Source organism: Eptatretus burgeri, chromosome 3 (genome assembly GCF_056783735.1).
Source record: "Eptatretus burgeri isolate ZD-2024b chromosome 3, Ebu_testis_v1, whole genome shotgun sequence".
Taxonomy (NCBI): domain Eukaryota; kingdom Metazoa; phylum Chordata; class Myxini; order Myxiniformes; family Myxinidae; genus Eptatretus; species Eptatretus burgeri.
In genome coordinates, this window is record NC_140963.1 from 89,221,417 (window position 1) to 89,245,244 (window position 23,828).

Consider the following 23,828-nt stretch of genomic DNA (forward strand, 5'->3'; position numbering starts at 1 on the left):
CGATATGGAAGAACCAATGGGCACAAAAAAACTTGAGGTCAGTTCTCAAATATTCACCTTGGTTTTACAAAAAGATGACATCCACAAGACAAATATAGTTCCTTCAGTTACATCATACCGGTCATGAACCCCATAACAGAGGGAGAAATGGGACCATATATGGGAATTCATAAAAACGTGGTCCAACATGTTCACAAGGCCCAGACAATTTTGTATATCCCTTAAAAACAAGGGTGCTCAATTATACGAGAGTGGAATTCTCTGCAGATTTTTTCTAAGCGAAATGGCCTTGACCATTTTTACCGTTATTTTGATCGATTTCATGAAAAAGGTGCATGGGGCTTCATCTTGAACTTAAAGTTAAGTTGTCAACAGAAGATGCCTTCAATAATGGCTTCCACAAGGAGAACATTTTTCTAGTACTGTTCAATTATCGTTCATTTGCTATCCCTTTTCTTAAAAACAGATAAATCATTATATATATATATATATATATATATATATATATATATATATATATATATATATATATATATATATATATATATATATATATATACATATATACATATATATATATATACATATATATATATATATATACATATATATATATATATATATATATATACATACATACACACATACCTCTCACTTGGAATTGCAGATGCGTTCCAGAAGAACACGATATTTCGCGAAACGATGTTAAGCGGAGTCTAATTTCTCATAGACTTGCATGTATTAATGGGGGGATGTGTTCTGTCGACATTATAATTGTAATTATAACTTCCATTCGCATCGTCGATAGCATAATGCGGATTAATATACAGTAGGTAGATGCTAAAATACTACATACTGTATCTGAAAAACATTCCACAGGTCGTAAATAAATGAACAAAAACAAAGTTAATTTAACACTCACTTGTCTTATCTCGAAGCGAATGTCGGTTGTGTTGATGCTACTGAATGCCTTTGCTCCAATGTGGTATTGTTGGGGTTGGTAGGGGATGCTTGGGTGAGGGAGAGGTAGTGGGGATATCCGTGTCACCCTCAGAGTCTGGTGCAGGTTCAGGCTGTTTTCTCTTGAAGAATGAGTCGAGAGAACGTTGTCTGGTCATCTTTTCTTCTCCTTGTAGAGCTCTCTTGTAAAATCTCCTGCCGCATTGCCTCCAAGCAAGAGAGTGTCAGGTGATCTTTGGCAGCCTTAAATCCCGACGCACTCTTTTCTTCACTTGCAATAAAGGCGGGGGATGGCATCCGCTTCCAGAAAAGCCCCGTTTCATCTACGTTGAAAACAAGCTGTGTGGGGTCATTGCAGCGTTCTGTTATCGCCTGCAGGTTGGTGGAGAACTCATCCACAGCCTGCATGTCAGCACTCGCAGTCTCGCCAGTAATCTTGACACTGTGCAGGTTTCTGCAACGCTTAAAACGCTCGAACCAACCTCGGCTCGCTGTAAAATTCTCCACCGCCGAACTGTTGCCTTCTTGTTTTAATTTTTCAAACAATCTTTTAGCCTTTCCTATTATAACCAGCTGGTTCAGGGGCATATTCCACTCATTTTGGTCCTCAATCCACATGGACAACAGTCTCTCCATCGTATTGTTTCTACTACATGTCACCTTAGTTGCAGTCAAAGGCGTCAGATTTTGGCCACCAGCTCTAATTTTGTCTGCAAGTTTAAACATCGTTCTCACCGTGATCGGAGCAAGTGCCATATCACGTGCAATATCCACTGCCCGATCACCTGAATTAAAGCACCTTATCACCTTTTGCTCCAGTGATAAATGCTTTTACGAGACACTTTGCTTTCAGACGCAACATTAACATTGTCTGGGCGTTCTGAAGCCATATTTAACACTGCAATCACTTTGTAACAGAAAAAGCAAGCACGACAACACTCTATGACACAGCGAGGGGTGGCGGGAGATGAACGGAAATAGACCGCTGGATGTAGCATCACTCGAATGGTGTGATGCGTTTTTTTTGCATTGCATGATGCGATCGTGTCGCTGAGATGCGTTTGCTTTACTTAGATGCATTTGTGCACCATTTTTAGCGTTTTCATTAAAAGCCGATTGTTAAGTATCCCAGAAGTTACTAAATTCCTTGAAAGTGCATCTTGCCCCGAGAGCTGGACGCCAGTGCATTACATATTCATTATAAAATATGACTTGAGGGCACCGATAACAAGCAATTTGATTTGCAGTGTAGATACTTTTGCCTTCAGGTTGTGTGGTGCATGTAAAACTGAAGAGATACAATTTAAAAGCATTCATGATGCATGCGTGAAAAACATGTTTTACACTGAAAACAGTTATGCGTTTCAAGCGACGCTATAACGAAACGACGTTAATCGGGGTCTTACTGTCTACGTATGTGTGTGTATGTATGTATGTATGTATGTATGTATGTATGTATGTATGTATGTATGTATGTATGTATGTATATATATATATATATATATATATATATATATATATATATATATATATATATATATATATATATATATATATCTCCCGATGTGAGAGGAGGGGAAGGGAAGGCAGCCTCATATATGATCTAATATTAAGGCAATTTAAAGGCATGTCATGACTCTTCAACGCCGTGGCGTCTTTCTTTCGTTATCGGCGCATTTCACCCTGACTGCAAGCTTGCAGTTCAAATGGTGAATGTCACCAGTGGCCGAAAAAGTGAAACTACTGATCGGTTTCGGACTTTGTTGGGCCTCATCAGGGCAGTGTATCACATTACCAACCACTGAAAATGACGATTTTTGGTTATATACACCAGTCATTGGCACACCACAGTCATTGTTTCAAACCTCACTGTTCACAATCAGTGGGGTGCCAATGACTGGTATATACATAGTGTAATATAAATACATGTTTCTTGTTTTGGAAAACTTACCACAGTGGGAGAACATACATGGACACATAGGTGCCTCAAGGATCAGGTATTTCATTAGTCTGTGTCTAGATAGTCCTTGGTCCCTTGTTAAAGGGCTATTTGGGGGGCATGTATTGACTCGACTGTATTTGTCCCATGTAATGTCTCACCCCTCCCCCTCTGTTACTTTCAATCTTCATTCCTTCACACCATCATTTTGTTCAATCCCTCTGTTACTTTCATCATCCCTCCATTACCCCACAGGCCCGTTTCAACGGTCCACCAATAATCTCCCCTCCTTCAAACATCCTTTTCCTCCTTCACCCCATCTATCTTACCGTCAATTCCACGGCAGCTCGGTCATCCCTCGGTCGTGCGTGGTTCCTTTCTGTGTTCCCTCCATCCGTGCAATGCTTGATAACCCATCGGGTGCTCTCGCATGCATGCCATGTCACGTTTCGCATGCATGTTAGTGGCGCTTGGTGCTCGGCATGGCCTGCGAGGCGCGGCGCTTCTCGCGGACGTGGTACAGTGCGACTGGGCATTTTCCGCTTGAAGGAGGGGGCTGGGGGCTCTCGTTTCGGCTTTGGAATCGTAAAGGGCAGGGCGGGGGCTTCGTTGAAACTTCCCTCAGATTAGTGTGGCAATTTCCACAAGTGACATCATGCACCCGCCCCATCAGCTGTGGACCAATGGGAGGGGGAGAAAACTTGTGGGAGGAGGGAAAGAAAGCTGATTTGAAAAAGAGGCAGAAAGACAAGAGAAGGACTCGTGACAAGCTTGTGTGAGCAGGAACAAAGAGCGCTCCTGAGTAGACGGCTCAGAAAGCAGAAAGGGAAGAAGCAAAAGGCAGAAGGCAGACGCAGAAAGCTGAGGGAAGCAAAAAAGGAGAAACAAACGGGACAAGCTCACCTGAGCAGAAGACCAATAGACTGAGAAGGCACGTGAGGGAAGGAACAAAAACGTGTGAGGGAAAATAAAGGAAAGTTTCACGAGCAGTTGGTGTCAAGCTTCTGTGGAAAAAGAACACTCCTTCCATGAAAATCATCCTGCCCTCTTGATCCTGTCAGCCACGAAGGACGAGGAGGGTGAATGGCGGCACCTCATTGACAGGGGTCTGAGGAGGAAGGATCTGAGGCAGAGGAGGGCGAGTCGCACGTCGAGCTCACATATCTGGGACGCCAGAGAGGACTCGCCTACTGGGTCCGGGCACTTCAGGAACACGGCTGCATGTCCCTATCGAGTCACATCGCCACTGCCAATTTTCCCCATATATTTTCCTCCGCATTCTCCTATAGATTTGTGTGAGGTGATGGAGAGAAGGTAAGACTGCTTTCCTTTTCTCCATTCATTACATTTATTTTATTTTCATGTCTTTCTTGTTTTATTATTTGCCCCTGAGTGAATGATGGCCAAGTATATTTGTACAGGTAAGATTGAAGAATAATACATGTTATGGTAAAATTGACTCTAATGTGCCTTTTTGCTTTCTTGCTTATAAATACTTGCTAAAAATGATTGCTTGCTTGTGCGTTTGTAATAAATAATTGTTTGTTGCGATTTCCATCCAATCTGTCTTGGTTGTCTTTTCCTTTATTGGTACGATGCAGTGTACAAGTAAGGTTAGATGGGATGGTTTACCCCAATAATTTGCTTTGTCAGCCAGCGCACACTCACTGTAATGCTCGGCAGGAATCAGAGTGTGTGCTGAGGGCATTGACCACAATTAGCCGCCGTCCACAGGTAAGGTATCACGCGAACTTGTGTGACCCTGCCCGGATTGGCCGTGCCAATGGGTGTTCGTGGTTGCTGACAACTTGCCGATGTGCGGAGTAATCAGTGCCCGGCAGCCTCAGGACTGGGCATTCGGGAATTTCACTAACCCTAACCTAACAGCAACGGGGAGGCAGCGCGACGGCAGCAGGGAAAGCAGCGGGGAAGGTAGCGCGAGGGCAGCACGGAAGGTAGTGCGAGGGCAGCGGGGAAAGCAGCGCGAGCTCAGCGGGGAAGGCAGCGCGAGGGCAGCGGGGAAGGCAGCGCGAGGGCAGCGGGGAAGGCAGCGCGAGGGCAGTGGGGAAGGCAGCGCGAGGGCAGCGGGGAAGGCAGCGCGAGGGCAGCGGGGAAGGCAGCGCGGGGGTAGCACGAGGGCGGCGGGGAAGGCAGCGCGAGGGCGGCGGGGATGGCAGCGCGAGGGCAGTGGGGAAGGCAGCGCGAGGGCAGTGGGGAAGGCAGTGCGAGGGCAGCGGGGAAGGCAGCGCGAGGGCAGCGGGGAAGGCAGCGCGAGGGCAGCAGGGAAGGCAGCGCGAGGGCAGCGGGGAAGGCAGCGCGAGGGCAGTGGGGAAGGCAGCGCAAGGGCAGCGGGGAAGGCAGCGCGAGGGCAGTGGGGAAGGCAGCGCGAGGGCAGTGGGGAGGGCAGCGCGTGGGCAGGGGAAGGCAGCATGATGGCAAGGGAAGGCAGTGTGGTGAGAAGGGAAGATGGAGTGAGGGAAAGGGAAGAGAAGGCAGTGCGAGGGGAAGGGAATGGAAGGCAACATTAGGGGAGGGTAAGGGAAGGGTGATAAAACACACCCAAATCGCAACATTTTCTTTTTCATCACCGGGTTCCACATAAAACTGGCCGGGAGCATTTAAAACCCACGCTAATGACCTGGCAAAGGCCTGCCTTCATGCACACATGCTCACACATGCAGCGACCTTTGCACCCCTCCAGTCGGCTCCCTCTGAATCTAATACCTGTGGGGACGTGGCGAAGCAGTTTTAAATTCAAAACTAAATCAGCAGTCCTGAACAGTCCCCTTAACAGAGGGGGAGAGGTGGGGAAGTGGGGGGGGGTCAGAGGGGTGTGAGAGAGAGGGCATGGAGAGGAAAGGGTGGCAGAGAGGGAGATAGGGGTGGGAGAGGCAGAGGGGAGAGAGAGAGGGCAGCGGGATCCTGGTCGAGGTGACACACAGTTTAAGATCCATCTGAGAGACAGCACACGCATTGATGAATCACCCTGCCTGTGAAACACCGGGATGACAGTTTTTAGCTGGGTCGGGATTCAAACTCAGGGTAGTGGACAGCTTAGAGCGAGTGTGCGTACCTCTCGGATATCCTCCGTGATGTGGCGATTCGCATCTGAAAATATTATTTTTTTCACGCATTGTAATCATCTAATTTATTTTACCTTCCTAACTCTGGTATTGAACCGCCATATCAACATCAAAGCTTGAAGAGGGTGCGCCGTGTGGCTTAACCAAGCACTCCAATGAAACGGGTGAAGAAACAGTCTTTATCTATGCTCTGAAGTGACGGGTCACACAAGGAAAAAAGATCATACAAAAGGGGGAAACGTGGTGTAAAATAAAATTGCATGTTTTCAGCGAGCCAGCCACTGCCTGATGCCCCGCAGGACAAAGTGGGGCGAATGCAGGTGAGTTTCCCCTAAACTTTGTTCAAGTCCATCAATATACAGTATTCAGTGATAGTGCGTATGTTGTAGAGCGCTCGCGAAATGGTTTAAGCACTCAAGGAAGCAATCCAACGAAACAGATGATAAGGAACAGCTGGGCTTGCCAAGTGAATGCTGATCCATCATATTAAACACCTCCCGGAGAAATATTAAATATGTCTGAATTGGAGAAATGAACACTTTCTTCGCAGTTTTAACTGTTGCTAAGTTCAAATCTGAAGCTTAAAATTTTGTAATTTGGCTGATTTTAAGAGATTCTCGAGGTTGTGGCATGTGCGGAAATGAAATAAAGCCATGAACGCTGGCGTCTCCGGGTGTTTAGAAGCATTGCAATGTATCCAACGATTCGAAGGTTATGATGATCAGGCATTTGATAATATGAGTGAGGAAAGTGGAGTAAAAAAAAAACAACTTTCATGAAGATATTGTTATGGCCTGTTCCAAGTCGAGTAATGGTGGAGCAGGTCAAAAAACATGGCGGCTTCAGAACCCAGTGAGGTAACCCAAGAAATTCCTTAAGACCCCATATCAAGCGAGGTGGCCGATGATGCGCTTGATAAAGGATGTAATTAAATATTGCCATTAATTATCTTCAAAAGAAGTGTTTTAATGAACCCAAACACTCAATTTTCACTCATGCACTTCCTTGGAGTTCCCAGAGTATACATGCAAAGTTTCAGGCTGCTCGGTTTCATGGTTTTGGAGTTACAGAGGAGAGACTGACAGTTATTAGTGTCGATAAATTTTGAATAAACCACTACCTCTTGATTAAACGGTCGATTTGATTATTACATCCAGCTTGTATGCAAACAAGTTACTCGAATGACAAAAAAAAAAAAAAACTTTAATATTAACATGTATTTGTTGCACTACTACCAGAGCCAAGCTTGTCATTATGTATCTTTTTTTCTCTCAAATATAACAGTTTTCACAGAAGAAAAAAAAAATGAAGATTTAAACAAATTAATCTAGTAATTTTCTTGCTTTTATCAGGTTTTCTTCAAGAACAAAAACACCAAAGTTGCTGAATTTGGAAATCAAGTTTTGTTGTTGTTCATGCAATCATCACTATAAAAGACATCAGCAAAGCTTCTTACACTGTCCCAAAACTCTTACTCACAAAGAAAATAATCAATACAAACATACACAACACCAAAGACTAGCTTGCCAACTAGCGATCATGTGAACAATCAGACGTAATTACCCCACATGCATGAAGCGAAAAGCAGGTCTTAAAAGCAATTGGTTCTCGTCTGTCTGTCTGTCTCTACAGATGTCAGTTTATGATCGAGGAACTACTTAATTTCAATTGAACATTATATTTTTAACACTGTAGAACATGAACCTGCAGTTTAGCAGTACATGGCTCTGAATTTAGCAAATTGTAGTGAATCTCGTCCCAATTGCATATGCATGCAGAGAGGAGCAAGGTAGATTTTTTGTTCTTTTTTTAAATACCTGTCTGCCTGTTTGACAGTCAAATAAAATTGAAAAACTTTCCAAGCAGGAAACTAACTGTCTTAGGGAAATTATAAAAATTGCATGAACAACAGGCATGAATAACTCATTTAACATGTTAAATAAGGTGGTGTAATATACAGTGCATCAATAGTGGTAAACTTTCCCAAAAAAGTGTATTATCATTATTTTTTTTTCTCCAGCCTTTAAAACTTTTATTTTATTTCAATTCAATTATATACCTGAGCACTAAAGAACACAAACCACCTTCTTGGCACTTTCAACAAGCTGTTCAGCAGTACTTGGATAAAATATTATGGCATTTTAAATCATCTTGACCAATCAAACTTGCTGCCTCCAGATCCTCTCAATGTCCTTTTTTCACAAGACTGCATGGGGTAAGGTGTTCTATGAACTATAGTTTTTAACGGCAAGTTATCACGCACAGGATACTTTCCTGAAGAGTCACACAAGGCTCAGTCCTCGATCCATCACTCGAACCTTTTTATGCACGACATTCCACAACTAACCGAGACCAAAAATTTGGGACTTTTCATCCTCATATGCAGATGACATAAGCATTAACTCTACCCATAGCATCAACATCATCGCCACAGCACAACTTCAATCCTTCCTCAGCACTCGACATATTACTTCCCATGGGGAGTACTTCACCATCAACAGACAAAAAGTAGCTCCCTCAAAATCAAGAGTCACTCCAACAAATCCCACCAAGGATCACAGCACCGCACCATAAATTACTCTGAACAACATCGCGATCCCCCACAAACACCAAACAAAAATCCAAGTCATTACTTTGGACCCATTCATGTCATTCTCAGATCACATCACAAAACTTTAAAAAAGAAAAGTACACATCCAGGATGAACACACATAGGGTACTTGCAGACACAAACTTTGGACACCACAAAGAAACATCACTAATATACAAACAGCACATTAGATCAGTCATTGACTATGCCAATTCATCCTGGGCCTCAAGCCAATCAAACACACATCTCAACACCCTATCTTTGACCATACAAAACAAAGTCTGTCACATCATCACAGGTTGCACATCAACAACACCCATGGAGCACCTTCACACAGAGGCAAAATATTAAAAAGCAAAGACCACTTGGACATGAGGTACACAGTTCCTTGCAGCTGCAGATACCAATGCAAATCATCCATGCTATTACATGTCCAACCACTTACAGACCTTGAGACACATTAAGACACCACAAAAACTGTACGACAGCATCCATCACCCCCCCCCCCCCCCACCGATGAACAACGACGAAAAACTAGAATGGCACTGGCACTGTTCAATGCCACGACTGCCAGATATGCCTCCGCCCATATTATTATATCATTATAAATACTTGTTCCAAGTTTGATTTAAATCCCTGAACCCAGATTCAAAATATTAAATATTTCTGGCTGCCAGACCATGCGTCCGATCAGGTTGATATGTAATACATATTGTTACGAATTTGGGAATTTGATTGCACACAACATACAGGTTCCTTTAGTCAGCTATGTCGATAAGTGCATATTCCCTAGATAGCTCACCTTTCATTGTTAAAATGTTCAGAAATCGATGAGATGAGCTGCGGATCGATTTAATAGTTCGGGAACGAACAATGGAGACATCCCTCCCCCTCTTCTGCGAAGAGGAAGAACCACCCTGCCGTCCCGTGACTCATGATGTCAACAACTCCCTCCCACCTGTGGCTGAGCGGGGGATGGAGCACGAGGGCATGAGTCATGAGTCACGCCGGGAGCGGGGGAAGGGCAGGAGAAGAATAAGAGGAGATCTTTTCTTTTGTTCGGGGCAGAGTTGGAGAAGGGAGTTGAGGGGAGTCGTTCAGCAGACCGTCGGGTCCTGCTTGGCTTGCGTTAGGGTTGAGGCCTTCGGAAGCTTTTTGCTTCGGCTGGCTCAGTGAGCTTCGGCTGAGGCCTGGCTCGGGAGGAGGCTTTTTGGAGGCTTTTTGCTTTGGTGGTTCAGTGAGCTTCAGCTTGGCTCGGGAGAGCTTTTTGCTTCGAGCTGCTTTGTTTTGGAAGGAAGTTGAGCCGGTTGCTCGGCTCGAGCTGCGAATGGTGGCTTCTACTTCTTCTTAGTTTGTGGAGCTCTTTGTTCTCCATTTTGGTTCCTGGCTTGGTGCGACTCATCAACCTCTTCTTGGAGGTGGTTGCTCGGGGAAGCGACGCATCGACGGGAAGGATCGGCGCCTCGTCTCACCAGCACGTGTTGAGAAGCGCGGGAGGATTCGCGGGAGCTCAGGGAGGATCGCAGCTCACGGCGATTGGATCCAGCTCGTTTCTCGCTGGAGCCCGGGTCTGAGCAACTTGAAGACCGCACGAGGTGGAGAGGTTCGAGATAGGTTCTGGGTTTCAGCTCACCTGTCCTCTGAGCTGGAGCTCGTTATCGAAGGCCTCTGCCACCATTTCTTGGGTGTGTGTGTGTGCGTACGTGTGTCCGTGGGCCCGTCTAATAAGTAGGAACTGCTGTTAAGTGCAAGTGACTGTACATAATAAGTAGACGGTTGTCGTCTTTGTCTTGCTCGCATCTTGTCCCTACCCCCATTCATTGCATGCTTGTATATATCTGCATTGCTTATTTGACCGTATATGTGTGCAAATAAATGTCCTTATGTGAATGTAAACCTGTTCGTTGCGTCCATTCCCTCATTGAACTGCCGTATCTTGCACTCGGAATATAGTTGGTTTTTAAATAGCCGGTAAAGTGATCGGGTCCAACGGGACTGCGTGATAATACCCCGCTCGGTTATCCCAAAAGGAAGCGAGCTGCTTAAGTGGCTCGTTTCCAAGCGGTCCCGTTGAGGTACAATCTCTCGGTAACCTACCCGCGCGAATAATTAGGTAAATCAAAGATTTGGCGATCGGACCCTGTAGCGCGGGTGGAGTGCGGACAAGGTTGTGGTGTGGTTAAAAACACACCCGTGGCTGGTTTCCGGCATTGATCCGGAAAGCCGCGACTGGATTGTCCGTTCGGTGGGCGAAGCGACCGCTATTGGTACTAACAGGAGGTCGTTCGTACGCCGGCGGGTGGAAACGACAACAATATATTCCCCATGAACACTAGATCATAATTGTGACTTTGTGTCAACTGATGGAGCGATTCAAGAGGAATAATATTTTAAAGATTTTCGTTCAATTCAATATGGCTGCCAGACAATGTGACCTCTTAATTATTCGTAAACACCCAGACATCCCCACAGCTTGGGTAAGATGTAGGTGAAGTTTCCCCTCAATCTGTCAAGCCATTCTGGAGAGGAAGATTTTAAAATGTTTATTCTTCAAAAAAATCAAAGCTACCAAACCATGTGACCTATGATGTCATAGGTGGACAACTTTTTGTTTCTCATGGATAGGCGATCATACCTGTAAAGTTTCGCAGTAATCTGTTCAGCCATTTTGGAGAAGATTTTTGAAGGTTTTATGTTAAAAAAAATATATGGCTGCCAAACCACATACAGTCATGCGCCGCTTAACGACGTTCCGGGCAACGACGGATCGCACATACGACGGATCTGGCAGCGATGAAAAAAAAAATTAAAAAAAAAAATGTAACTGAAAATTTCCTATCGCCGAGTGATGCAGCTTCGTATAAAAAGAGCACATCCAATTATGTAAACTGTACAGTGCATAATACTTCATAATGATAAACGACAGTGTGGCCCTGTTATAATGCGATCGTTGAGGTCCATAAAATGTCATCGCGAAAAAAGCAGGGTCGTGCTAAATCGGGATTCAAGGAAATCGGCTTTCAAACTGAACCAATGTTTGCACGTTTACCTTCCAGCAAGTGAATTACCTTTGAATTGAAGAATTCTGCGAATAAATCGTTGTTCTAAGTCGACATTAAAACACATTTATTTTTAGTGAAGCTTTTCATGTTGTTAAAACAATCGCACTGTTCCGAAAATATATATCACAATTGACAGGAGCTCGTTTCTTCATTTGTAAATTATAACATCGATGCAATGATTACGTATTTATAAAATCCAAACGCTAATTAGTCACCTTTCTATAATCGATGCGAGAGGAGATTGTAAGCTGCTGCAAATAACACCGATGGCCGTCATGAACAGCACAAAGGTAAATCGAACGTGTCTTCCGTCTCTCTTGGATGTGTGTTACAATTGCCCACAGTATTCAGTACAGTAACATGCTGTACAGGTTTGTATCCGAGGAGCAATGGGCTACACGATATAGCCTAGGTGTCGAGGTTTGTGTAAGTATGATGTTCGAAAACGAAAAAAAAAAGATGATGTTCACACAACGACGACGTCACTTAACGACGCGTTTCTCAGAACGTAACCCCGTCGTTAAGTGGCGCATGACTGTATATCTATAATTCCGTGTGTGTGTGTGTCCGTGTCCGCTGTTTCTCGACAACCACTGGTCCGATCTAATTGACACTTGCCAGGTATATTGTTGGGGCCCTGTGGATGTGCCTTTTCAAGGTTTGATATTAATCGGACAAGTGCTTCCCAAGTTATGGCCATTTATTTACCAACCAATGAAAGGACATGTTGCTGCGTAGATGTGGCTGCGTCGGCCGGCCGACGATGACGTCACGTGCCGTGCCGGTTGCAATGGGGATCGGTGCCTTAGTTTCCGTGGCGTAGGAGTGGCAATGGTCAATGGCAGCGAATGTCATGGCAAGCAAAGACAGGGAGGTAAACTTGATTTTAATTAACTCTGTGTGTGTATCACAGCAGTTGTTACTTCAATACAAGCGATAATTCGTGGAATGCATGTGAGCATTCCATACGGGTACACACCACTTCCAGATTGTGATGACTTAATGTATTCTAATAATTTCATGATTTCTTATGCGCATTTATAGATAAACACAATGCCCCAATCCAGTCGTCGTTTACGAGAGCGAAGGAACGGCCTGTGTGGTTGTTTCTGGCTCGCGGTTTGAATTTTTTTTGGGGGGGGGGGTGCACATACGGGCACGCGAGAGCAAAGGAATGGCCTGTGTGGTTGTTTCTGGCTCGCGGTTTAAAAGTTTTTATTTTTACTATTATTATTTTTTGGTTTGCACGTACGGGCACGCGAGAGCGAAGGAACGGCCTGTGTGGTTGTTGTTTCTGATCGCATTTTTTTTTGTTTTTAGTTTTTCAAGTACGGCCACGCACGTACGGGCACGTACTAGTGACTGATAACGTCATCAATTTTTCCCCCCCATACAATTTAGCCCTCGAGGACCATCAATTTTTCATACCGATTGGATAGTGTTTGATGTGTGCAATTATGATGTCATAACAAATCCACCTATATCATCATCAAGAAATCACACTTTCTTCCCATGGGGAGTACTTCACATATGCCAAGTTTCAATGTTTTCATGGAGCGGTTTCGGAGATACAGACGTCAACGTTTTTCCATTTTTCCAACATGGCTGCCACACCCCATGACCTTTGACATTATAATCATCATGAAAGCATTCTGCACGAGTATCCACACCTATGGTGAAAATTGTGTGACAATCTGATAAGCAGTTGGAGAGTAAACAGAAAATTAGCATGGATGGACGAATGGAGAACCCGAAAACATCATGCCTCTGGCGACTTCGTCGGCGGAGACATAAAAAACATCCACACCACATCACCATAAACGCAATCAATAACCTGGGCACTAAACCCAACGCATTAACGACAGAGAAATTACTTCCCAGGTCTGATCACATTCACCTTTCATGCCTCCGCTGTGGATACCACCCAGAGCTTTTACAGTACAAACATAAGACTCAACGACACCACTGACGACACGTACAACCTCTACCAAGCCGCACCACACACAATAAGACACATTATGGAAGACTGCAGGGCCTTGGCTCTAAGAAGCCAATAACATTTGAATGGAAGGGATCTCTGAATAACTCCTGGGAGATTGGTTGACTTTCTCCGTGCCATGGGCCCGTTTGAGCAGAACTGACTCAAACTAATCAACATAATGTTATGGTTTTGGAAAACTTACCCCAGTGGGAGAGCATACAGACACATATGTGACCCAAGGATCAGTTATTTCATTAGTCTTTGGTCCCTTGTCCAAAGACTAATGAAGTCCTTGTCCATAGATAGTCCTTGCTCCCTTGTTCAAGGGCTGTTCAGGGGGCATGCGCTGGCTTGGCTGTGTTTTTCCAGTGTAATGTCTCCCCTGCTCCTCTCTGTTACTTTCAATCCTTCTTCCTTTACACCATCGTTCTGTTCAATCCCTCTGCTACTTTCAATCTTCTCTCCTTTACCACCATCGGCCCGTTTCAACGGTTCACCAATAATCTCCCCTCCATCAAACATCCTTTCAACAGTCCCTCCTTCACCCCATCAGTCTTGCCTTCAACCCCACAGCCGTTCCGTCATCCCTCGGCCCGGCGGAATTCCTTTCCGTGTTCTCTCCATTAGTGCATTGTTTAATTGGGCAGGTTTGACCAATTTATGGCCGTTAACCCATCGGGTGATCTCACATGCATGTTCGTGATGCTTGTTGCTCACCATGGGCCTGCGAGGTGCGGCACTTCTTGCAGGCATGGTTGTGTAGAACAGTGTGAGTGGGTGTTTTTTCACACGTGTATGGGGTGGGGGGGGGAGGGGGTTCGTTGGGCTTCACACGGCCTTGGGCATGTAAAGAGCGGGATGGGGGCTACAATGAAACTTCCCTCAAAACGGCGTGGTATTTTCCACAAGTGATTTAGTGGATACACACCCCATCAGCTGCTGACCAATGGGGGAGAGAGAAGACTTGTGGAAGGAGGGAATAGACCTGACGTGAAGAAGAAGCAGAAAGGCAGAAGCGAACGGGAAAAAGCTCGCACGAGCAGGGACGCAAAGAGCTTGAGGTGAAGAAGATGCCATAATGGAACGCAATGTAGTTGTACCTGTCCGCGAACGTTCATTCGTTGAAGGAGATTGATGATTGTGAGGGAACAAGAAAGGCAGAAGTGAACGGGGAAAGCTCGCACGAGCAGGGACGCAAGAAGAGCTCCTGAGCAGATGGCTTAGACAGCAGAAAGGCTGAGAGAAGCAAGACGGCAGAAGCGAATGGGACAAGCTCGCATAAGCAGACAACTCAGATTGAGAAGGCTTGTGAGGGAAGGAACAAAAGCATGTGATTGTAAAGAAAAAAAGGTTTCACGAGCAGTTGGTGTCGAGCTTCTGTGGAAAAAGAACACTCCTTCCATGAGAATCATTCTGCCCTCTCGATCCCGGTCAGCCACGAAGGACGAGGAGGGTGAACAGCGGCACCTCATCGACGAGGGCCTGAGGAGGAAGGACCTGAGGCAGAGAAGGGCGAATTGCCTATATAGCTCACATACTGAGACGCCAGAGAGGACTCGCCTACTGGGTCAGGGCACCTCAGAGACGTGGCTGCGTGTCCCCATTGCGTCATCACCACTGCCCATCTTCCCCATATATTTTCCTCCGCATTCTCTTGTATATTTGGGCTGGGTGAGGTGAGGGAGAAAGGAAAATGCTGCTTTTCTTTCCTTAATACGTTACTTTTATTATATTTTCAAGTCCTTGTTTTATTCTTCTTCCCTGAGTTTTTGGCCAAGTTTTTTGTTGAAGTAAGATTGAATAAGAATAGATGTTATAGTTAAATCTGCTCTTATGTGCCTTTTTGCTTTCTTGCTTGTAAATACTTTCTTTTAAATGATTGCTTGCTTGTGTGTTTGTAATAAATAATTGGTTGTTGTTGTTTCCAATCTGCCTCGGTTGTCTTTTCCTTTATTGGTCCGACAGTGCACAAGTATAGTTGGATGGGAGGTTCTACCCCAATCATTTTATTTGTTAGCCAGCACACACTCACTGTAACGCTCAGCGGTAATCTGAGTGTGTGCTGAGGGCACATAACCCTAATTAGCCAGCTGCCCACCGGTACGGTATCACGCGAAGTCATGTAACTCTGCCCCGATTGGCCGTGCCAATCAGCATTTGTGGTTGCCCAGCAACCTGCTGGTGTGCGGAGTTATCTGTGCCCAGCGGCCTCCAAACCGGGAGTTCGGGAGGGACCCAAGTGCTGCCCCTCATGGCAGGCCATAAACCCGGGATATATGCCGCAACTTCAACGAAGCCAAATCAGTATTTGTGCTTGAAAGACGAAATAAAATCAATAATCCATACATTATCAGCATCCTAGAAATCAATATGTTGCAAAAATATTTTTCTTCTGTCACCTGCATTGGGTGGGAGAGCCTGAGGAGGTCCATTGACAAAATTTTCCTGCAAAAAAAAGAAATAAAAAAAAAGCACAGCACAAAAGCCAAAGTTGTATATAAACTATATGATTTCCTCTTAGCTTTTTCCCTTCCCCAACCTTCGTGTTCTTTTTCGACATAATTTCCAATTCAAACTTTATTTCACACCTTACAATGCTCCAGGACAGCCGCTTACCGTAGTCATGCCTTGAGTAGGTATCAGTATAGCTTGCACAGGAGGGTTCTGTCGATGAAGCATCCTCTATAAAAAAAAGACACCCCCCCCCCCAAAAAAAAGAAAAGAAACAAAAAAAAGATGATTAGCAGCAGATAATATTCCAAGTAACAGCTCATCATGGTAACAGCATGGTGACACATAATATTCATGGTAACAAAGTGGGCTTTTCGGTGAGAACACTGGACTAGCATCACAGAGGTTAGCAGTTCAAACTAGAATGGCACTTGGTAGAGCACTTCCCTCTGCCAGGCTGAACAGTTTATGTTTTGGATCCCACTGATAGGCTGGACGGATCTGCTGACATGAACCAAAACCTCTTGGCTTGGTTTAGTCATCCAACAAACTCATCCACCAAGTTGTCATTACTCGTCTACAACTTTTTGAAACATCACGATATATGTAAAATTTTTGGACCTATCTCAATGGTGAAGAATCACTTGAGACAATAAAAATTTCTCGTATCAGGATCCGGATTTTAACAAAAATCTAATCAATTCTTCCTCGTCACATTCCCAACCTGTCCACCAGGTTTCGTCCCAATATGTCCACAACTTTTTGAAATATCGTGTTGTACAGGGTGTCCACATTGAAATGAAAACTTTTGAGGCCTGATAAATTTTTATTGAACAATGCAAGCAGAGGAATATTCACCACAGCTCAGTCAGTATGTTTGATTTAATTTGGTATGTGGGTGTACCTATCAAACAGGTACATTAGAGTATGTTAGAGTAAACATTCAACATGTGCACCATTCGTAGCATGGACCAACTCATTTATGAATTTACATGAATGCAGAAACTGATGAAGGAGAAAAAATTAGGAATAGCTAAAATATCCCATACATGTCATTATATAGATGATATCTGTGTGGTTAACTACGTTTTTTTTTTGAGAGGCAGCTTCAGAAGATTTAACCAGATAGCCTGATTGCAAACAGGAGTGGGAATGATTGTAGAGTTGCTGCATCTGTGGATGTGTTGGTTAGAGTTGGAAACAATGGTTTTAGTACAAGTGTATATCATAAAGTTGATGATTTCAGTTTCCCTGAAGTCTTGTACACCTTTCCAGGTAGCAATGTACCAATTAACATGGGTTCCAATGTCTTTTCATCTCAGCTACTTCGATTTGCAAGAATTTGTTCAGTAAAGGATGATTTTATGGAATGTGCTAAGAAGGTATTTTCCATTATGTTAAACAGAGGAGATTTAGCCGATTGTTTGATCAGGTCTTGGAAGAATGTCTTTCGACTCCATAATCACCTTTTATTTAAGTTTGGTTGGTTTTCCTGTAAACAAGTTCCCATTGCATTGCATTTGATATAATAATGGTTGAATTACTTTTGTGAGGTAAATGCTTGAATTAATTTTTTTAATGAAACATATATTTGTGTGTATGTTTATAGATGGTGTTGAGTCATGGAAGTATTTAGATGATGGTGGAATGAATGAATATTATTTATAAAATACATTGTAGATAAGTATTGAAATGATTTGTTGGTGTTTGCTAGGATATGCAGTGCAGCACGTTAAAATTGGTTGTTAATGACAGTTTGAGTCAATGGTTGGACGGAGATGCTGTGTCATGGACATGTCGATCAGGTAAAGTGTTAATCGCTTAATATATTATCATATAAAGTGGTGTATGATTAAAGTTATTAATATGTAGTAATTCTTTTAATAAAAGTAAGAAATAAATTTGAATAAAGATATGGCATTGATGTGTTGAATGACTGTCTGGACACAACTTTGAAGTTGTGGCTCAATTGATGTTAAGTAATCCACTGATGTGGACCTGTGACCGGGGTTGTGGATCCACTGTTTGGAGAGGTTCTGGGCTGAAAGGATCGAAACCTCGATGAAAAACGGTGCCCAGCTGATGATCTGGGCAGTTGGGAAATCAGTAAGTTGCTTACAAGTTAAGATAACTTCAAATAAAATAACTTTTGCAAGTACTTACCAGTATATAATGTATCTGTTTATATATATGTATATATGTATATATATATATATATATATATATATATATATATATATATATATATATATATATATACATATATATACATATATATACATATATACATATATATATATATATATATATATATATATATATATATATATATATATATATATATATACATATACACACACAGTGGTGCCCCCAGAATCCGAATTTAATTCGTTCCAGCAGGCTGTTCGGATTCCGAAAAGTTCGGATTCCAAAACTATTTTCCCAGTAAGAAATAATGGAAAGTGAATTAATCCGTTCCTGGACCCCAAGAAAACCCACTTTCATCTGAAATTACCCATGTTTAAGGTAAAATAAGATGAGTAAATGACCTTTTCTGAGTCATGAATCTTCTTCCAAGCCTGGGGGATGAGCAGTAGCGTTGTCGCTTCTTCCATCAGGTCTGGATGCAGCTCCGGCCTATCAGTGGCCATTGGGATCTAAAACGTAAACTGTTCAGCCTGGTGGAGGTATGTAATTAACCATGAAGCACCAATGGTGTTTTATATCCCAGTACGCTCTGCAGAGACACAAACGTGCCGTTTTCACCGCACGGTTCCACGGGAGAGAATCAAGAGGTGAAGCGATTGGGTGACGCAGCATGACGTCACTACCATGCTCGCGAAAAAAACGTTGAGTTCGTTAAAGCCGATTCATCAGAGGGTTCATTGAATGAGTTCGCTTGACGACGGGTTTTCGCGCTTTTATCGCTCCTTTATTTTCCAGAATCGTACACACGGTCAATTTCGGCAGCTCGAACATGGCAGCGAGATCAGACACACGCGTACCACTCTCATGCTTAGCGATAAGTTGTTTCTTCAACTCAATTGTCATTCTCACGGACTTCCTCTTACTCCTATTTGCTTCACTGCTCTTCTTGGGTGCCATGGTGAATGCACAAGGGTGATAATTGAAGAAAAAAAAAACAGCACAAATCAAGGTGAAAACACGAGGTAAAGTAACGATCGACACACAAGAGATGCTTTCACGAGTACTTCCACCGACGAACTGAATGAACATAGCACGAAGATGCGGGTCGAACAGGCGGGGGAGACGCACGTAAACAAACATGAACGCCACATTGTGTTCGGTTTTTGAAAATGTGTTCGGTTTTTAGGGCAAAATTTTCTCGAAAAAATTGTTCGGATCCCAATTTGTTCAAACAATGGGGAGTTCGGATTCTGGGGGCACCACAGTGCGTATGTATGTATGTATGTATGTATGTATGTATGTATGTATGTATGTATATATATATATATATATATATATATATATATATATATATATATGTGTTTCCGTGTGTGTGTGTGTGTGTGTGTGTGTGTGTGTGTGTGTGTGTGTGTGTGTGTGTGTGTGTGTGTGTGTGTGTGTGTGTGTGTGTGTGTGTGTGTGTAGCTTCCTTCTTGGGACTGCAAGCAGTACTTGGTCTATTTTGATCACAATGTTATTCATTTTCCCTCCACACATTTTATAACAGAGGCTTACAGAGGCCACTGCTGTTGTGATGCACTGTTTCAGCTGAACAATGTCATGCACCTTTGTGGAGTACACTTTGCACTTCACATATAAAATTTATACATAAAAAGTTACAAGGCTTCAAATGAGGGTACCCTGTATATTGTTTTTCACCATGTCACTCAATGGTGAAGAATCACTTTTCAAATTCTAGTTTCCAGATCCGGATCTTTACCAAAATCGAATAATTTCGTTGTTGCTACACACCCAACCTCTCCACCAAATTTCATCCAAATTGATCCACACTTTTTTGAGATTTCCTGCCCACAGCCAAACAAACGGACAGGGGTGAAAACATAACCTCCGCCCACCTTCAGTGGAAGAGGTAATCAAGCTGAAGGCAGCACGGTAATGAATTTGGTTTCTAAGCTTCAGGAAGTGGAATTGGTTTCAGAAGAACTGCCATGTCATTAATGGATTGTCAGTGAAAACATAGCTGGCTCATTAATGACCTTCAGGGTGGAGTTACATTGCCTGTCCCACATGGTTTGGTCTACATGTAATTGTGGTTAACTCATATTCCCTTCCCTTTTTACAGAAGGTCATTCTGAATGACGAAATGCCTTACCATTCCCTGAAAAGCTTCTACTTAAGTAATAAACCTGATATGATAATGAAAAGGAACAAAAAGGAAAAAGGATAAATGAAGAAAGTGAAGAATAAATAAACATGGGGAGGAAACGTTACCGTTGCAGCCGTCCGGGTCAATGCTCCGACTGCTACAAGGCCATGGAGCAGAGCATATGAGAGCTGTGGTTGCTGGAGAAAGAGGTTACGAGACTCTACAGGATAATCTGTAACACAAAGCTGCAAGAAGTAGCAGCGGAAAAGGCAAAAAGAAATAATCATTTTTGATAACTGATTATTTCTACATCATTGTGAATGACTCATAAAATGAAAAGCATAATAGGAATCATATGGGACTTCAATTAGAAAAAACACCTAACAGCTCATAGTAAACCACACCATTTAATCCTTTTAAAAAGTCCACAGATCAGAAAAAAAAAAATTTCATGTGATTATTTTGATTTTTAAGTAATAAACAAAGAAATGAACGTGGTTTTAATTCTAATAATTACCCTGCGTTCGTGAAGTGAAAAGCAGGGTTAAGTCATAGGTAGCGTACGTACGTAAGACATACATCGTGTATGTATTTTGTTTAGAGCGCACATCGAAAACCGTTCAGCGGAGGAAATTGAAACTTCACCACATGTAACATGATCATGTGATACAGCGGTCACTCTTTTGAGGTCAACATATGCCAAATTTCTGAAATCCTCAATTTTCACCCAATTGACTTGAAATTTGAACAGGATTTTCACAAAAAATGACCATCATGTGTCACATGGTCTGGCAGCCATATTGGATCGAAGGGAAAATCTTTGAAAATCCTCGTAGGAGAAACCGCTTAACTGATCAATGCAAAATTGAACAAATTTATCAACTACCCATGGGAAATATGGTTTGATAAAGATTATGTCAGTCACATGGTCTGGAAGCAATAATGAATGAATCAAAGGAAAAAAAAAACCTTAAAAAAAAAAGTTAGCACACACCAAGACCAAGCGCAGGGTGTGTTTTTCAAGAATAACATCTAGTTTTTTAAGACGTTACAATTTTTTTTAAAAAAGGGGAACCCGGTGGGGACCAGTCCAAAAATTCCAGAAAACCGCGATGGTCATTATGTCATCTGCATTATGGAATCAAGGGAAGGATTGTCTCAGCATGCAATGAATAATGGCTGAACAACTCCTTCAGACTCGGCAGAAAGTGAAATTGACGAATAATTTTCGGATAAAGAATCCTCACATTAAGGCCTGGTCACACCTTGACGTTTTAGCCAACGTATGCCGATTTTTGAATTTTTTTTCTAAAACGCTGGCGCACGTTGAATACGTTATGGGTAAGTTTTGATAACATTGAGAGCACGCTGCAAAACACTGCCATACGTCGTTGTACGTTGGCTTTAAACGTTGTACTTTTTGGTTGTCCTCAAATTTTTTCATGCTTGAAATTTCATGACGTATGCCGGCGTATGACTCACACGTTCCGCTACGCTGGCCACAAGTTGTATGCACGGTCTGCGATCGTTGACAGACGTCAACACATGCTACTTGTAAGTTAATCATGAGTTGAGACACGCCGAGGTAATGTTTAGCGTACCCGAAACTTATTTCTAACCTATGATTAACGTGTTGTTGGCACGTTACGCAATCGTTGCCACACGTCGACAGACGTTACTTTTAAGTTACTCATAGGCTGAAAGACGTCGGTATAATGGATCGTCCTTGCGTCAGCGTCCACGGCCACGGCCAGGACACTTATTTGCAGCATTCTTCAAACTTTTCTTTGGCATGACGAGGATGTTCACACTTCGATGTCGAGCTTGACTATGATTCCAATTGTCCATCGGCAGCGTCTATTTAAAATAGTCGAGTTTGAGCGTTTTAACACGTTCAGAAGAAACGCTTAAAATTTCCAAACCCCAGCGTCAAAAAATAAAGGCGAGTGACAGCAATTTAAATCGTTCATTGTAAACAATGAAAATAGCTGAGTGGTACCGTTTAAAAGTCGTTGAGTGTAAAAAAAAATCCAATTGTTGAGCGCAAGCGTCTACTTTCAATAGTGGGGTTTGAGCGATTTAGCACGTTCAATAGAAACGATTAAAATTTCCGAGCGCCAGCGTCAAAAAACAAAGGCGAGTGACAGCAATTTAAATCGTTCATTGTAAACAATGAAAATAGCTGAGTGGTACCGTTTAAAAGTCGTTGAGTGTAAAAAAATCCAATTGTTGAGAGCAAGCGTCTACTTTCAATAGTGGAGTTGCAGCCATTTAAATCGTTGAGTTTATCATTTAAATCGTTAAATCGTTAAACGCAAGGACGATCCATCATAACCCACACCCTCCCCCTCACACTCACCTACTACTGCCAACATGAACAAACTACTACTAATACTAATACTGATACTGATACTGATACTGATACTGTTACTGCTGACATGGACATCGACTCAAAAAGGACTCGAAAACACTGTTGGGTTCCCCTTTTATGAGCAGCATTTTTATATACCAATTCCCCAAACCGCTGGGAACACGTCTTTATATGGCAGTTGTAAGCTAGAAACACGTTAATTTATTTTTTTTTGTCGACCGGAAGACGTCATTGGAATACGTCTACATATGTCGATGTGTGTTGGGACTACGTAAAGAATTGGTTCAAAGCACGTCAAACATAAGTTAGAAATAAGTTTCGCGTAAAAAAGACATTACCGCGACGCGTTACGACTTATGAGTAGCTTATAAGTAGCCTTTGTGGACGTGTGTGAACGTCCACATATCGTGTGTAAAACTTATCCCCATCGCATGCGGAACGTGTGTCATATGCCGAGTAAGTCGTAAAATTTTGAACATGTTTAAAATTTCTTGACGTACTCTACTTACTACGACGTATGATAGCGTACTTTAGCGTTGTACTCACGTATACCAAACTTACTCATACCGTATTTGACGTGCCCCAACGTTTTAGACACATTTTTCTTAGGTCGGCATACGCTGGCAAGATCGCCAAGGTGTGACCGCGATGTTGACACTTCCATTTCTACGGCAGTTATGATTCGAATCGTTGTGCGTCAGCCTTTTAATAGGCTACGTCACGACATCGTCGGCGATGCGTGCAACGCGCTATGCCTAAGTTAGACTATCGTTGGGCATCGGTTGTGTAGGCCGACAACAGGTTCAGCATTCGTTGGTATAAGTTATCTATAACACAACGAAACGTTCTGTGTCCGTTACCAATGCGTTATACATAAGACCAAGTCGCTATGAATACGTCCGAATCTTTAAAAAAAACCATCAAAAGTTCAACGTTAGCCAGCGTTTTATACATTTTAATATGTTGCCATCGCTGGCTAAAACGTCAAGGTGTGACCGGGCCTTTAGGTTTGAGAGTGAAGGTGATTTAGAGTGAAATTTGTAATTCGTTCAGGATGCCGGCGATAACTCGCCAACTCCGCAAAGGACAACGTCGGA

At 43.0% G+C, this 23,828-nt stretch overlaps 1 protein-coding gene across 3 annotated transcripts in view; it reads right to left on the minus strand.

Annotated features, from left to right (window-relative positions):
• Positions 1 to 23,828, minus strand: part of LOC147030408 (cleavage stimulation factor subunit 2-like) — a 92,478-nt gene that overhangs the window by 23,863 nt on the left and 44,787 nt on the right. For all 3 annotated transcript variants that reach the window (XM_085874423.1, XM_085874424.1, XM_085874422.1), the window contains exons 7-9: positions 20,486 to 20,605; positions 16,232 to 16,297; positions 16,015 to 16,060 (exon numbers count right to left, since the gene is read on the minus strand). In XM_085874423.1, the coding sequence (XP_085730549.1) occupies positions 16,015 to 16,060; positions 16,232 to 16,297; positions 20,486 to 20,605 (232 nt within the window). The remainder of the gene's footprint in view (positions 1 to 16,014; positions 16,061 to 16,231; positions 16,298 to 20,485; positions 20,606 to 23,828) is intronic.